The sequence below is a fragment of the Pelodiscus sinensis genome, chromosome 12 (genome assembly GCF_052426305.1).
Source record: "Pelodiscus sinensis isolate ZL-2025 chromosome 12, ASM5242630v1, whole genome shotgun sequence".
Taxonomy (NCBI): Eukaryota; Metazoa; Chordata; order Testudines; family Trionychidae; genus Pelodiscus; species Pelodiscus sinensis.
The window spans coordinates 48,123,997-48,139,302 of record NC_143063.1 but is presented as its reverse complement, the minus strand read 5'-3'; the positions used below and the strand labels follow the sequence as shown (position 1 = coordinate 48,139,302).

Genomic DNA, 15,306 nt, shown 5'->3' with positions numbered 1-15,306 from the left:
TCTGCGTCACGCGCCGGGAGGAGGCGCGCATGCGCGGAGCCCCCCCGCACACACATCCATTGCCATGGCGGCCGCGATGTTCCGGAGCCTGCTGGTCTCCGCGGCCCAGCAGCGGCCTCCGGCCCCGGCCGGGACCCCCCGCGAGCAGCCGCCCGGCGGGCCCGGCCCGGACACGCTGGAGGCGCAGTTCAGCTGCCCCATCTGCCTGGAGGTGTATCACCGGGCGGTGTGCGTCGCGGGCTGCGGCCACACGTGAGCAGCGGGGGGGCGGCCCGCGGGCCGGGGGGATGCGGCCCGCGGGCCGGGGGGATGCGGCCCGCGGGCCATAGGGGAAGCGGGGATCTAGGGGCTTAGGGCCTGTGTGCGAGGGGTGCCCCTACGGTGTGTGTGGGGGGGTGAGTGGGGCAGATCGGGGCACAGCCACTCAGAGCCCGTAACCTCCCCCAGGCGATGCCTCGCTCTGCACCCAGTTCCCCCCTTTCCCCTGCAGGGCACCCATGGGACACTACCGGCCCCCACGATGTACAGCAGGCTCTGTGGCTACATCCCCTCCCCCCCAGCCCTAGGGCAGCCCCCCCCCATCACCTGCCCGCACCGCGCAGCGCCCAGGCAGGGTTTCAGCTGTGCCTAAGCACTGTGAGTGGGCAGGTTTTCCTGGGCGTGTAACCAGACCCCGCTGTTCTGCCCGTCCGTGACTTTCCTAGGCACCAGATTTCCCCCAAAGGGCTGGTGTGCTTGTCTGAAATGGCAGGGTTGAGTTTTTGTCTTTGTTTGGCGTCTGCTTGGGCGTTGCGTGATTGGCAGCTTCTTGTGTTGTGGTATCACATCATCGAACAGCTGAGTCACCCAGTTCCCTAAAACTCCCTGCCGGCACACATGTTTAGTGACTAGAGTCCCCAGAGCGTGAGGCAGTTGTAAATGTCAGAACATGCACTACTTGTTTTGATTGATTTTTTTTTTTTTTTAACTGTGGAGCAGCCCCTGTTAGTACTGAGCGTGGTGGTGGTTGGCTTGTGTGGGATCTGCAACAGGCAAAGTGCTTTGCAGATTTCTGCCCTGAAAAGCTTACAGTCTGATTGGGCAAGAGAGGAAGGAGGGGGGATGGGAAGTGTGAGAAGGCAGCTTGGGGAGCAGTGTCCCAGGCCTCTGTCAGAAGCTGGGAGTACAAGATGGGATGGATCACGTGACGATTCCCTGTTCGGTTCACTCCCACTGGGGCACCTGGCATTGGCCACTGTCAGCAGACAGGACGCTGGGCTGGATGGGCCTTTGGTCGGACCCAGTCTGGCTGTTCATGTTCAGAGCTAGCAAATGTGCTTAATTGGTTTTGTTCTGATGTAGGGCCCAAGAGAGCAGTGAGGTTTATAGGGCCTCTGGAAGGAAGCGGTGCATCTTCCGTCCCTTGATTTTTCCCTTCTCATTCCAACCAGAAGTAGTTTCCAGCACATCTTGAATTCTGGCAATACTGAATGAAACAGCGAAACTTACTGCTGCCTTTGACATCTGGGACATCTCCACCTCGATCTTAGGGATGTAAGCGAGCAGTAGACTACTTGCATTCCCTCCCCTCCCAATCCTTGCAGTAAGGTGGGAGGAGCACCTTAAAAGCTGGTTCCCTACAGCACTGTCTCCGTGGTTCCACCTCCCCCTACCTCTGGTGGGGGCAGAGGAGGCTACTGCAAAGCAGTCTCTGCCTGCAACAGGCCCAGGTTTGCCCCTGTCCACGGTGGATGGGGTTGGTCATGAACACAGGCTGCTCTGACAGCAGCCCTTATCCGTTCCAGCTGCTGGACCCGGCATGAGCAAGCCCAGCTCAGTCCCGGCTTGTGCCAGGTCCAGGACCTATGCTCGCTGCGGCTCTGTAGATTAAATGTAGTAGGAGCTGGGCTGCCTGCCTGGCTGGCTCTTACTACATTTAAACTGCAGAGCTGCAGTGGGGAGTAGCTCCCGGAGGCTTCCACCCTTATCAACTAATTGTGTAGCTAATGACTTGCTTCCTAACATCCCAACTAGTCAAGTCAACTATCCGATAAGCATATGCTTTAGCGCTCATCTTCACTAGGAAGAAGTTGCAGGAGCTAAAACGTGAGCCCGAGGGACAGAGCAGGCCTCGGTGCCCACGAGGGCGGCAGCTGGAGCGTCTGCAGAGAAGCTGTGGGTTTAGTACCTTTGAGTGGCTGACCAGACTTTAACACCGGATGTGACACCCTGCCTGCCCCATGGGCTGGGCTCATGGTGAGCCTGCCTCTGTGCATAGTGCAGCACCGGAAGCTGCTGAGCTGAGCCCGGCTGGAAGGCAGGTCCGCTGGTGGCGCCCTGCTTTTCATCAGGTTATGACCGTGTGAGCTCTGCCAGCAGCAGAAGCAGGTTGTATGTGGCCACTTCCCTCCCCGTATGCTGTCGATCCAGAGAGCCTGGCAGGAAGAGCAGCTTTTGGGGACACTTGCTGCCTTCAGTGTGTGAGAGGGTCTGTCTTTGCACCAAGCTGGGGTGGGGGACACTGGGGACTGTCATGCCAATGGCAGGAAATGAAGCAAGTGGCACAAGGCGGGTGTAGGAACTAGCCCATACCACAGGGCTCTGCGTTATCATTTGCCCGTGTTAGCACCATGTTATGTCCCAGGGAGGCAAGGCCTTTGGGTGCTGTGTCAGCACACAGCGAGGAGACAGCCCCTGCCCTGCAGAGCTTAGCTAAGTAGGCCAGATGGGTCAAGGGTGCGAGGATGCAAAAGAGGGCCGATTGTGTTTCCTAATAGACAGCTGGGATATGGGGGGATGGAGCGAGCCACTTGCATGTGACGGCGCCACAATTTGTCCTGACATTTTCAAATTGAAACATTCTGGTTGTCTGGGTCAAAATGACTCTTCCTTTTTGAAATGTTTATCTAATTAGACTGGGCGGGCGAGAGAAGAAAGGTAAAATCGAAACCCGGTGTTCAGACTGATCTGAAACGGAAAAAGTTCCGAAGTGTGAGATTTTTCACTTTTCTTCCCAGTCTCAAAAAAGAGATCTTGGCACTGGAAAAAGCTCAGAAAAGAGTGGCAAAAATGAGGAGGGGTTTGGAAAGAGTGCCAAATGAAGAGAGATTAAAGAGACTGGGACTCTTCAACTTAGAAAAGAGGAGACTAAGGGGGGGGGGATATGATTACAGGTCTGTAAAATCATGACTGGTGTGGAGAAAGTGAATAAGGAGAAATTGCTTGCTTGTTACTATAACACAAGAACTAGAGGTTGCCTCATGAAATTAATAGGTAGCAGGTTTAAAACAAATAAGAGGAAGTTTTTCTTCACACAATGCACAGTTAACCTGTGGAACTCCTTGCCAGAAGAGGCTGTGAAGGCCAAGACTTTAACAGGGTTCAAAAAGGAGCTAGATAAATACATGGAGGGTAGGCCCATTGATGGCTATTAGCCAGGATGGGTAGGAATGGTGTCCCTAGCCTCTGTTTGTTGGAGGCTGGGAATGGGTGACGGAGGGATCACTTGATGATTCCTGTTCTGTTCACTCCCTCTGGGGCACTTGGCATGGGCCACTGTGGACAGACAGGGCACTGGGCCAGATGGACCTTTGGTCTGACCCACTCTGAAATGGGGGAGGGGGGATTTCCAGCTCTCATACATTCATGGGACCCCAGACGTTCTAGATTGAAACATCCATCCCCACACCAGGAGGGAGTGCCGGGCAGCAAGACAATGTTGGGAGACGCCGCTCTGTGTTGTTGGGGAGCTGCTGACGAACCGATTATTGACCATAAATAATTACGACGTGTGTGTAGGACCTGCTGGTCTATTTCACAGCTGTTGAGCTTATCTTGGAGGAGCAGGAGGGTGGGGGGGTTCTGCATAGAGCTCCCTGGGAACTTTCCATGCCCGCTGCAGCTCCTGGTTTATTTGTGCGGGGATCTCCGCTCACCTTGACAGATGAGTGCACTTTTCCTTTCCCTCGAGATGCCAACAGGCGGCCATCGAGCGGCTCCGCCCTGCACAAGGCACTTCACGTCGGGGGGGGGGGGGGGGCTGGCGTGCTACCATGCCGGATTTGCCACTTTCCCTTTTTCTCTCCCCACCCCCACGCTCGTAGCCCAGAGGTTTGTTTCCAGCCGAACAGTTTAGTTCCCAGAATTTGCTCTATGGCGCTTGAAGTTTCTGCCCTTGCAAGTGTAAGAGCTTGGAGGGGAGGGGATCTCCAGCCTCATCTCGCTGTGCCTTGGCCTCCCTTGTAGCTTTAAATGGCTGCCTTTTGAAAGTCATCGTGTGAGCATCTGCAGTGAAAGCACATTACCTGGGTGGCTGCCTCCCTGATGCTCTCCGGAGCACTGCTCGAACGCTCCCTGCCCTCCTGGGGGCCCCGGGGGAGCGCTCTCTCCCGGCCTGTGTTTTGTGCATGAACACACACGGCATGCAGTTAGCTCTTATTCGCGGGGCACTGTGCAGTGCAGCGTGGAGTCTGCAAAGGGCAGTAGGTGCCTATCTGCTTCCTGGTATGGCGCCCAAACGCCCCTTCTCACTATATGCCCACAGACACCTCCTGTTAAAGGTGGTATTCCCAGCACCCCATACCTGGTCCCAGGCCGGCTGCTCTACCAGTGGCTTGCTGCAGCTGGTTCTCCTAGTGCTTTCGGACACAGAGAGCTGTCCCTCCTCTCCAGACATTTCTAAATTGCTTAGTGGAGCACATGGCCTATGAGGAGAGGCTGAGGGATTTGGCCTTGTGTAGCCTACAGAAGAGAAGGGATGTTAAATTGTTTAATCAGCTAATCGAGAAGTCGCTGACCTTCCATCGATGACTCAATTAGTCGATAAGGGGGAAAACCCTGGGAGCCAACCCCGCTGCCGCTCTGCCTTCTGAATGTATTAAGAGCCAGCAGGCGCAGCGGTGGGAGATTGTGTGGAGCCGTCCTGGCTCGTGCTGGGTCCAAAACGCTGCACCTCCGCTTTTCAAGTATATTAAGAGCCAACTAGTTGCTTACATCCCTACAGAAGAGAAGAGTGGGGAGGAATTTGAGAGCGTCCTTTGACCACATAAAAGGGGGTTCTAAAGGGGATGGAGAGAGGCTGTTCTCAGTGGGGGCAGATGACAAAACAAGGAGCAATGGGCTCAAGTTGCTGCAGGGGAGGTCTAGGTTAGATGGTAGGAAAAACTATTTCCCTAGGCGGGCGGGGAAGCACTGGGAGGGGTTCCCTAGGAAGGGGGTGGAATCTGCATCCCTAAAGGTTTTGAAGTCCCAACTTGACAAAGCCCTGGCTGGGCTGATTGAGTTGGGTTGGTCCTGCTTTGGGCAGGGGACTGGACTCGATGCCTCCTGACGTCTCTGCCAGCCCGGGGATTCTACGCAAGACAGTCGTGTTGGAAGGCCTCACTCAGGTGTGACCCCGAGGTGCAGGTGGATTCCTAGATGGACAGTCTCATGCGCAGAGGCAGGCCGCACCCCCTGGCCTTTGTTAGCGGCCAAGTTCTCAGGCTTGGTTCAAAGCTGCAGTGTGCCAAGAATGTCACTCGCAGGCCTGCTGTCTCCTGGGTAGCTGAACACCGCTCTGGCCCCCATCACTGCTGCATGTCAGCTGCCTGTCCAGCTGTGCAGAAATAGCAGGCTGCAAGCCAGCCTCCCTATTGATGCAGGAGCTGTTTTCCTTAATGAGGGGCCAGGCCATTGAAGGGTGCCCCCACCCCAAGGGTCAATTCCGTTGACACGCCCCTAATTCCTGCAGGCTCAGGAACCTGGGTTCAAGATCTGACTTTGCCCCAAAGCTGGCATTGCTAGCTGTCTGCACCATCTCTCCGTGCGTGTGATCTGCAGCCCCCTTGAGTCTCAGGCGGGCCTGCCAGCGAGGCTGCAGCAGAAGAGCTAGCCAAAGGTAGCCGCCTGTGAGAGGCCACAGCCGCAAAACGCAGAGCCTCGTTGCACAGCCGGAACTTCTTAACCACAGCAGGCCAGAGGTGACGTGGGCTGTCTGGCTGTTGGGGAGGAAGCCTGCCTTCCAGCAGGGGAAGCAACCTTTATGCACTCAGCCTGTGGCGATCACGCTTGCAGCGGGCATGTGGAGCTCTGTGGAAGTCCCTCTCTTGGAAACCCAGCCCCCAAGCGATCCGTGCTGGGCACATCCAGATTAGGAATGTTAGCGAGTAAGCAATTGCAATAGTGGCTATTCGCTCTCCCTTCCCTGCTGCCTCTATCGGAGGCAGCGGGAGGGGCGGGGAAGAGGGGAGGCTGCTGCAAAGCAGCCTCTGCTCACGCCGGGCTGAGACTCACTGTGGGCAGAGGCTGCTGCCGCCAAGCCGCCCCCGTTCACCGCAGCCCAGGCTGGCCGCATGCAGGGGCTGCTCCATCGTTGCTTTTGACACAGGAGTCAGGAACTGATCGCTGTACAGGCAGTCCCCGAGTTACGCGGATCCGACTTATGTCGGATCCGCAGTTACGAACGGGGCACTTCCTCTCCCTGGTCTCCAGCAGACCAGGGAGAGGAAGCAAAGCAGCGGAACGTGCGGCCAGCTGACAGCCCAGACGCGTCTGGGCTGTCAGCTGGCCGCGCGTTCTGCCGCTCTGCTCTGCTCCGCTCTGCTCTGCTCCCCCTCCCCCTGGTCTGCAGACCAGGGGGAGGGGGAGCAGAGCGGAGCACGCGGCCAGCTGACAGCCCAGACGCGTCTGGGCTGTCAGCTGGCCGCGTGCTCTGCTCTGCTCTGCTCCCCCTCCCCCTGGTCTGCAGACCTGGGGGACGGGGAGCAGAGCAGAGCAAAGCCGCGGAGCCCGAGGGCAGCAGGATAGCCACTGCGCGTCTGGGCTGTCCCTCTGCCCCCGTGCTCCGCGGCTTTGCTCCGGACGCCTGTGCTACAGCAGCTGGGGCGCTGCCGGTTGGTCCCGTAGCGCCGCTCTGGGCGCCACTGGACCAACCCAGCAGCACCCCAGCTTCTCTGCCCCAGGCGTCCCCAAGTCAGCAGCTGCTGAAAATGACCAGTGGCTGACTACAGGAAGCCCCTGCCCCAGGCTTCCTGGAATCAGCCACTGATCAGTTTCAGCAGCAGCTGACTTGGGGATGCCTGGGGTTCTTAAGTTGAATCTGTATGTAAGTCAGAACTGGCGTCCAGATTCAGCCACTGTTGAAACTGATCAGTTTCAGCAGCGGCTGAATCTGGACGCCAGTTCCGACTTACATACAGATTCAACTTAAGAACAAACCTACAGTCCCTATCTTGTACGTAACCCGGGAACTGCCTGTATATTCTTGGAGCGTTAGTAGAGCACCGAGAGAGATCCTCCCTGCATTGGACCAGTCTGCTGGATCTTCAGCAGGCCTGTTTCCCTGCTCCTAGGTCTCAGGTGTTACTACATCCTCAGTGGCTACCAAAGAGCTCCTGCCGGCTACCAAAGTGGGAGGAGAAGCCGGCTCCCTTGACTTGTGTCGGGTCAATTCCTGCGTTACTGTAGTGAGGGGCCCCCAAGGAGGCGGTGGGCAGGGCGTCCTAGGAGCAGCTGTAATGTCTCTCTGCCAAGCCGCTTGACAGTTTGGTTTCCCTTCCAGATTTTGCGGGGAGTGTTTGCAGCCATGTCTCCAAGTGCCGTCTCCTCTGTGCCCGCTCTGCCGCATGCCCTTTGACCCCAAAAAGGTGGAGAAGGCTTCCAACGTGGAAAAGCAGTTGTCCTCCTACAAGGCTCCATGCAGAGGGTGCAGTAAGAAGGTAATCCATCTGAGGGGCGCAGTTGGGACTGCCCCGTATCTGGGGTGGGGGGGACAGGACAGGTCTGGGAGACACCCCTATGGCCCGTTGTACCGAGGAAGGGTTTGCCCCTGCTCAGATGAGTGTGGGTTTATGTCTGTTCCACGGGTAACGTCCTGTATCTCCAGAGATTGTGGATGGGAGCAAGTAGGATGCTCTGCCGCCAGGCATGTGAGGAACCTGGGGGCAGCGCTGCAAACAGGGTGCCCCAGTGTCATAAGAAAACTGGATTTCTGCCCCAGATGGGGAGGCAGTCAAACGGCAGCCCCCGCTCTGCTGCCTCTGCAGGGGCAGGCACTGATGCTGGGGGGGGTGGCTCCCTGCATGTACTGCCCCCCCCCCCATGCTGCTGCCTCTGTATCAGAGGCAGCAGCGCAGGCGGCGGGGGGGGGGGGGAGCTCCCTGTGTGCATTGGCTTTTGCCTGCTCTCCACGCTGCTGCCTCTGATACAGAGGCAGCAGCGTGAGTCCCACATGCAGTGCTGCTCACCGTTAGTCCTTAGGTGTAGGCCCTTTGCGTGATCCTGCGCTGCTGGTGCTTATGAACCCCCTGCATGAAGGGCCGTGAGCTCTGACAGGCTTGGCTGTTTGGTGAGAGGAAACCTCTCTTCGTCCTACCACCCTTTGGCAGTAGACTAGTGCCATCAGCAAAACAGTGGGGCCTTCCCGAGCAGCCTGGTCAGCACAGACACAGAGCGAGACACAGCTCAACTGGTCCAGCTGGCGTTGTGTCTCTTGGTTATTAGCAGATGAACAGGGAGGGCTGCTCTTCCCTCTAGAGCAGGGCTACTCAACATGCGACCTGTTTGTTTGCAGCCCCCGGCGCGGTTTGGGTTTACCATGTGATACGTGGTTTAGTAATTACGTTCTTGGACTGTTGTGAAGCCAGAACAACAAGGGAGTCAATAGAGTGGTTTTCTGTTGAGATGCGTGTTAGTAGTTACATTCCTGGCCTGTCATTGCTCGTGTAAAGTGCTGTCACATGGGTGGAAGTCTGGTAGATGTTCCATTTTATTAATATCAGCAGAACAGACTTAAATGGGGCCTGCGTGTTGTTGTCTTGTCTTAATCTTTGTATTCAGGCCCGTCAGTGTGAAAGAAGCTATTTGCATATCTATTTGCATGTCTCTGCAACCTCACTTAAGTTGCGGCCCTCGGCATGTGCTGTGAGTATCAGTGTGGCCCCCGGGGCTTCCGAAGTTGAGTAGCCCGGCTCTAGAGCTTGCAAAAGCAGTTGGATTGACAGCCCTAGAGGACGCGGCAGAGAGGAGGTCCAGCTAGGCCATCGTGCCTGGGTGTCCCTGCGACCGGTGGTAAAGTTGTTCTTTTGTGGCAGTGCCCTTGTGACGCGGACACCTGAGACCCTTTCTCTGCTGCGCTTTCGCTTCACTTGCTGCCAGGTTTCCCATAGCTGCCTGCGTGCCTTTGGGCCTTGTTGCTGTCAGGGTTGGGTTGCCTGGCATGGAAAGAGCTCTGCCAAGACTTGCTTTGGTCTTGCGAAAAGGAAATGGGCTTTGGCAGCAGGAGATGGGCTCAGCTAGACTAACTTGCCCCATTCCCACCCTTCCTCTCCTCGCTGTTGCAGGTCAGCTCATTGTTTTGGTTGGCTGTAACGCTTTGGCCCAGCAGTTCACATTGGTGCTGGCGCCTGTCCTCGGATGCCCGTCGGAAAGTGTGTGGGGAGGCTGCTTGCTCAAATCGAGCATGGCATCTGCCTTGATTTCTTCTTTCTGCATCCCTTGCTCCTTGAAGTGCTCAAAGATTGGCCAGGCTCTCCTCTTCATCCCCCTCTGTGTGCCTTTCCAGGTGACCCTAGCGAAGATGAGATCCCATGTTTCCTCCTGCGCGAAGGTTCAAGAACAGATGGCCAACTGCCCAAAGTTTGTTCCGGTGGTCCCAACTTCGCAGCCAATTCCCAGGTATTAAAACACCAAATCAGGCTACTTCCCTGGGGACGATTTTCATTTCGTTTTCTGCAACAGTCGCTATTGAAATGGTGCCACAAGATGAACCACAGACTCTCGGGGCAAATCTGGCCTTGAATTTGAGAGGGATTTCTCAATAGGGCTTTCCAAAACCTGACCCTAACAGGAATGTCTGCGTGTTTAAAAAAAAAAAAATCCAGTGGAAAAGTTTTTCCTTGAACAGGACTCCCCTGCGTCATTCGCAGCTCTAACATTGTGCAGCATTGGTCCAGTGCATCAGAACCCAGGGAAACAGATTAGGAATCGCCTGGAAACAAAAGTAAAACTGACTTGTTTTGCCGGCTGGGGGAGATGCAGAAAGCAAACTGCATGGCTGGTAAAACAGGTGAGCTAGACTTCTGAAACGTTTTGAACTTGATTCTGTTCTCACGAACAGTGATACAAATCTGGAATCATTTCACTGAGCCCTGCGTCAGCACACGATCAAAATCTGGCCCTTTGCCTTCAGTCTAGGGTGGTGTTTAGTGGTGAGGGAGCCTGTATATTTTTTTTTAAACAAAAGAAACTTACGGTGTGTCAGATTCTCTGGAGTCCCCTGGTGTTGGCTTGTCTCTATGCAGCCTGTTCAGTTTTCACCTGGCCTCTTCCCTGTTGGTCTCTGTGTTGAATTCTGCACTGCTGTTTGTTTCTAGCAATATTCCAAACCGTTCCACTTTTGTCTGCCCGTATTGTGGAGCCCGGAACCTGGACCAGCAGGAGCTGGTGAAGCACTGCATGGAAAACCACCGCAACGACCCCAACAAAGTGGTGAGCTTTCCTCCGGCAGCCTGGCGAGAACGCAGCCCTGCAGCCTGGGCCTGGCTCTTTGCTCAGGAACGTCTTCCTGGCAAAGAACGGGAGCAGGGCGACCTCTGGGGAATTGGAAATCCGTGTCGTTTTATCAGTTCTCTGTTCAAAGCCAGCAGGTGCACACGTCTGCTTCTGGGCTTGAAATGCTATGTGCATGTCTAGCCCGTTGAATCTGTGTTAAATCCCACAGACGGGCAGCTACAGAGCCCTGCTCCAGGTGCGCTGCAGAGGGAGAACTGGGTTAAGCCTTGATTTCCATGCTGCCTCCTAACTCGCATGGTTTTGCTTTGCCGTTTGCTTTCCACTGCAATAGGTGGGGACTTCTGAGGGCCTCCTGGGCTTCCTCTGTTTCCCTAAGTGCAGTTTGCCTGTAAGCTCACAGAAGCAGCACAGCATTTTGCAGGGAACTCTCTGCACCGATTTGATCGTATTTTCTGGGTCCCATTCTGGCCAGGAGCCCATCGTGTTCAGCGCTCATCAATGCTAAACAAAGGGGAGAATTTACAGGCTCTTCTGCAGCTTGCAAACGCCTCTTTTTACTTTTACACACACCACATACACACACGCAGCGTGGGACATGTGTGCCACACATCAGGTGTAGCAATCTCTCAAATAGCACCTGTGAGCGGGGAGGCTTTCTCTGTGCCTCGCTCTCCAGCGTGTGCACATGGGCAGCTTTTCTCAAAGAGGGTATTTGCAGAAATGGTTTCCAACTGATAGAAATGAAAAGGGAAGTTCGCCCTGCTGCTGGGGGGAGGGGGCAGGCAGAGATCCAGGAACGGCGCCACACCGCTGTTTCATGACTTCCCCTTTCCTCCCCGGTCTGTTCTAGGTGTGCCCGGTCTGCTCGGCGATGCCCTGGGGGGACCCCAGCTACAAGAGCGCCAACTTCCTGCAGCATCTTCTACACCGGCACAAGTTCTCCTACGACACCTTTGTGGTGGGTACCGCGGCCAGCCCACGTTCCAATCCTAACCCCGGCCACGTTCTAGCCCTTGCCCACGTTCCCATTGGCCACGTTCTAGCCCTTGCCCACGTTCCCATTGGCCACGTTCTAGGCCTTGCCCACGTTCCCATTGGCCACGTTCTAGCCTTTGGCCACGTTCCCATTGGCCACGTTCTAGGCCTTGCCCACGTTCCCATTGGCCACGTTCTAGGCCTTGCCCACGTTCCCATTGGCCACGTTCTAGGCCTTGCCCACGTTCCCATTGGCCACGTTCTAGCCTTTGGCCACATTCTAGTCCTTAATCAGCTGGTGATGGCTGGTCCATGTGAGAAGTAAGAATATCTCTCTTGTATGCAATCACTGCAGTGTTCATGCTGGGCTATTAGTTACTGGTATCTTTTTTTTTGGGGGGGGGGAGGTTTCCTTCTGTATGCCAGGTACCTGTCTCAGCCAGCGAAGGGGTCTCAAAATAACATCTGCCTCCTATGTAGACTCACATCTCTACCGAGACAAAACACATGCTGGACTGGGGAAGCAAGACTCTGCAAAAGGCTGTGGCGTTGTAGGAAGTTCCCCTCACGTGGGAAGAAGTCCTGTCTGAAGGCTGAGCTTTGTTTTTGTGGCCTGCACTTCTGGGAGACAGCTGTATGTTGCTTTTGCTGTCGTCTCCATGTCGGCCGCTTCACTATGTTATTGCAGGAACACCGAGATGCACTAGGGAGGGATCTGGAACCACAGAGCTAGGATCTGGAAATGACTGGAAGTAGGGATGTCAGATATCGGTTAATTGAATAGTGGATTAACCTCATGCATTCTTATTGGTCACTCGACTATTCTGCCGCCGGCAGCCAGTGTGCTCCACCCCACTCCCGAGGAACCCCCTGCCACGCCGCGCTGCTGCCTCTGGATCCGAGGCAGCAGCACAGGGTGCCAGGCAGGAGCCAGTCTGCAAGGGGAGCCAGTTTAAAAACCAGCTCCCCTCATGGACCAGGTGCCTGTCACTCCGCACTGCTGCCTCTGATACAGAGGCAGCAGCGTGAGGTGGCAGCAGCCCCTGTCTGGGGGAGAGGAAAGCTGAGCTCCTGGACGCAGCGCGAACCAGAAGTGAGCCAGGCTGCCTGCCCGCCTGGTTGCTCATACACTTGAAATGCAGAGCCGCAGTGGGGGTAGGTCCAGGACCCGTCGCGAGCCAGGCTGCTGGCCAGCCTGCTAAAAAATTTCCTGGCAGGGCTGGGCGTGTAGTCTGTAGCATTAACCTCTAATCTTTTGCTAATCGGTCAGTCGGCTACATTGTCACATCCCTAATTGGATGGAAGCGAGTCCCTGCCCCAAAGAGCTTACAGGCTGAGGGACGACCTTTGGCAGACGACCTTAGGGTTAGGGTTAGGGTTAGGCAATGAGGCCAGGCAGTGAGGTTGGGAGAGGAAGAGTATTTCTTTCCTATTGGCTTGTCCTGCTCATGTGTCCCATTGAAACACGCTGGAAAGCAAGCAAGAAACGTGACACTCAAACCCTACTAGGGTTACAAAGTTCCAGCCAAACGCGTTGTCAGGTTCGTACCAGACTCAGGCTACAGGCTGGATCTCACCTGGACGTGGCAAACTCTAGGCGAACGAGGATTTTGAGCGGGGGAAAGGCTCTATTTCGGGAGCAGGGCTGCATTTGGCAGGCTGCCTGCTAGGACGCTGCGAGTACTCCCTGTTCAAGACAGCCTGTGGAGCCAGCCTCAGAAAGATCTCCCTCGGTGGGAGGCGGCGCAGGCTGTACTGGCATCTCCCACAGCAAAGGCCCATGATGTGGCCATTAGCAAATACCTGTGTCGTGCTAACAGCTGGGGGGCTAGCTAAGCCCAGCCCTGCAGCCTTTCGGACATGCTTGTGCGCAGCAGCGTTGGAATCTGAGCTCCGGAGAGCTTTAGAAATATGAAGCGTGCATGCGTGTGCGCCATGGGGTGTGCCAAAGAGCACTCTGGCAGGTCTACCTCCCTGTTAATCTGTGTGTGGGGTGGTACTTTTCCCTCAAAGGCTGCAGCCAGGCCAGCCCTGCTCCAGGGACCTTGTAGATAAACTCCTGTTTGTATCTGCCGTTATCACTTGGCAGATTAGATTCCAGCGGGACTGTTGGCTTCAGAGGACAAATATGAAGCTTTGAACTATTCGCACGTTTCATCCTTCAAAGGCCCCTCATGGTCATGTCGCTTATGTCCAAATTTGGCCATGGGGGAGAAAAATTGCGGGGTTGGCAACTTGGTAAATAACACCCTGTCCGTTGGCTGAGTCTTCCTGCTGTGAGAGCGAAGCTGAGAACTGACCAGTATAGCTCCACCGTCCTGTTAAAATACAAGCACCGCCCGTAGAAAAGTCAATTCGTCTCCTCTTCTTCCCAGCCTGGCCTGTCGGAGGGGGTGGTAAATTGCACAGGGGAGGTTTTCTGGTGCGCTGGTGGCTGGTTTGACAGCGTCCGTGATCCAAAAGGAAGGTCGATGTGAAGATTCTTTCCGCTTGGCATTCTGGGGACCGTCCCAGGAGGCTTGAGCCCCCAGGCAGACGCAGCTCACCGATGCGGGGGGGAGACATCGACTCCTCTTCAGCCCCTCTGACCTGCTCCCTTTCTTGTTTTCAGGACTATAATATCGACGAAGAAGCAGCCTTGCAGGCTGCGTTGGCCCTCTCCCTCTCGGAGAACTGAAGGCGACTGCTGAGCAGCGGTGTGGATCCTTTGCACAGGTCGCCTTTCCGCTGGGCGAGGTGCCGCACTAGCTAGCCCCTCTGCATTCCCTAGCGATTAGGCAGCTCATCTCTTTCAGCCGCACCTGGTTCAATGAGGCGGCTCTTTTGTTGCACAGCGGAACGGTGAGCGAGCGTGGTCTGGTGAGGGTGACCCCTGCTGGAGGGGAAGAGGCAAAGGTGGCCTTACCAGACGGCTGGTTGTTTTCCAGTTGGGCATTTCATATCCATATACGGAGTATATATCAATCTCTATTTATTAGTAGATGCTCTTTGGCACCGTTGAGCCTCCTATTGTTGCAGTTCATGAGTACGACAAACAATGATGCATTTTCTGTAAAATACCTGAGTTTTCAATTCTTCGCATCATACTTTTTTTTTTTTTAAAGTGTTGAGCGTTTTTTAACCTGGTCAGAGTATTTATTGAGACGCTGGCCCTCCGCCCTCCCGAGGACACGAGCGGTCTGCTACTCAGCTCTATTGCCGCTGCTCAGGGAAAGCCAGAGGCCACAAAGCACACGGGGCAAAATCTAGGAGCGAAATTGCTGCGTTCGGCTACTGGGCTGACAGGCCTAAGTAAAAAGAGCCCGGTAGAAACCAGAAGGAATCCCGAACGGCCCTGGCATTCTTTCACCTTGCTCATTTTCTACTGGCTTTTGTGATACTAGAGTTCTTGCGTTTTTTCTACATTAATCGGTGTGAGACCTTTTCACGTTTTATAGAGCAAAAACAAAGCAGTTACTCTTCATATTGCAATATTTGTGTTTGACTAGGAACAATAGTATTTTTATGGAACCTTATTAAGAAAAAAAAGTATATTTTTTAAACACATGCTGTGTAGTCAAGGGTGGGGGTGGGCGGGGACAACTGCTGGGACCTGGAAGGGGGGGATGCTCTTTTCCATTAGCACCTGAGCAACAGAAGGATTGCAAAGGTTTATATTTATTTTTTGTTGAACTTTTTTTGAGTTGTTTATTTTCCTCCCCCCTCAATAAAAAAGATGCTGATGTGTAGCCATGCGGGACCGACAGGTGACCCTGGCATGGCAGTGCGGTACTTGTAGTTACTCGCCAGGAGTAACGGGAATGTGGGTCAATGAATCAAGTCTGCTTCTGAAAGCAAATAAAAACTGTGACCAAGCTACAA

The 15,306-nt window shown here is 55.0% G+C and overlaps 1 protein-coding gene across 2 annotated transcripts; it reads left to right on the top strand.

Annotated features, from left to right (window-relative positions):
* Positions 1–16: 16 nt before the first annotated feature.
* RNF166 (ring finger protein 166) lies at positions 17–15,306 on the top strand. 2 transcript variants are annotated; one of them, XM_075939886.2, is made up of 6 exons: positions 17–252; positions 7,520–7,676; positions 9,521–9,633; positions 10,332–10,446; positions 11,321–11,428; positions 11,926–14,050. In XM_075939886.2, exons 1-6 carry the CDS (start codon positions 65–67, stop codon positions 11,998–12,000), a joined length of 756 nt encoding a protein of 251 aa, XP_075796001.2. In that variant the 5' UTR covers positions 17–64; the 3' UTR covers positions 12,001–14,050. The 2 variants fall into 2 exon arrangements, with proteins under 2 accessions (XP_075796001.2, XP_075796002.2); XM_075939887.2 differs by lacking the exon at positions 11,926–14,050 and adding an exon at positions 14,057–15,306 and having other exon boundaries at positions 20–252.

Bases quoted from the DNA above. Each gene is read 5' to 3' on its own strand.
- RNF166 (XM_075939886.2), top strand. From the start codon at position 65: ATGGCGGCCGCGATGTTCCGGAGCCTGCTGGTCTCCGCGGCCCAGCAG. The intron at 253-7,519 runs GTGAGCAGCGGG...TTTCCCTTCCAG, and splicing joins GTCGCGGGCTGCGGCCACAC to ATTTTGCGGGGAGTGTTTGC. The intron at 9,634-10,331 runs GTATTAAAACAC...GTTTGTTTCTAG, and splicing joins ACTTCGCAGCCAATTCCCAG to CAATATTCCAAACCGTTCCA.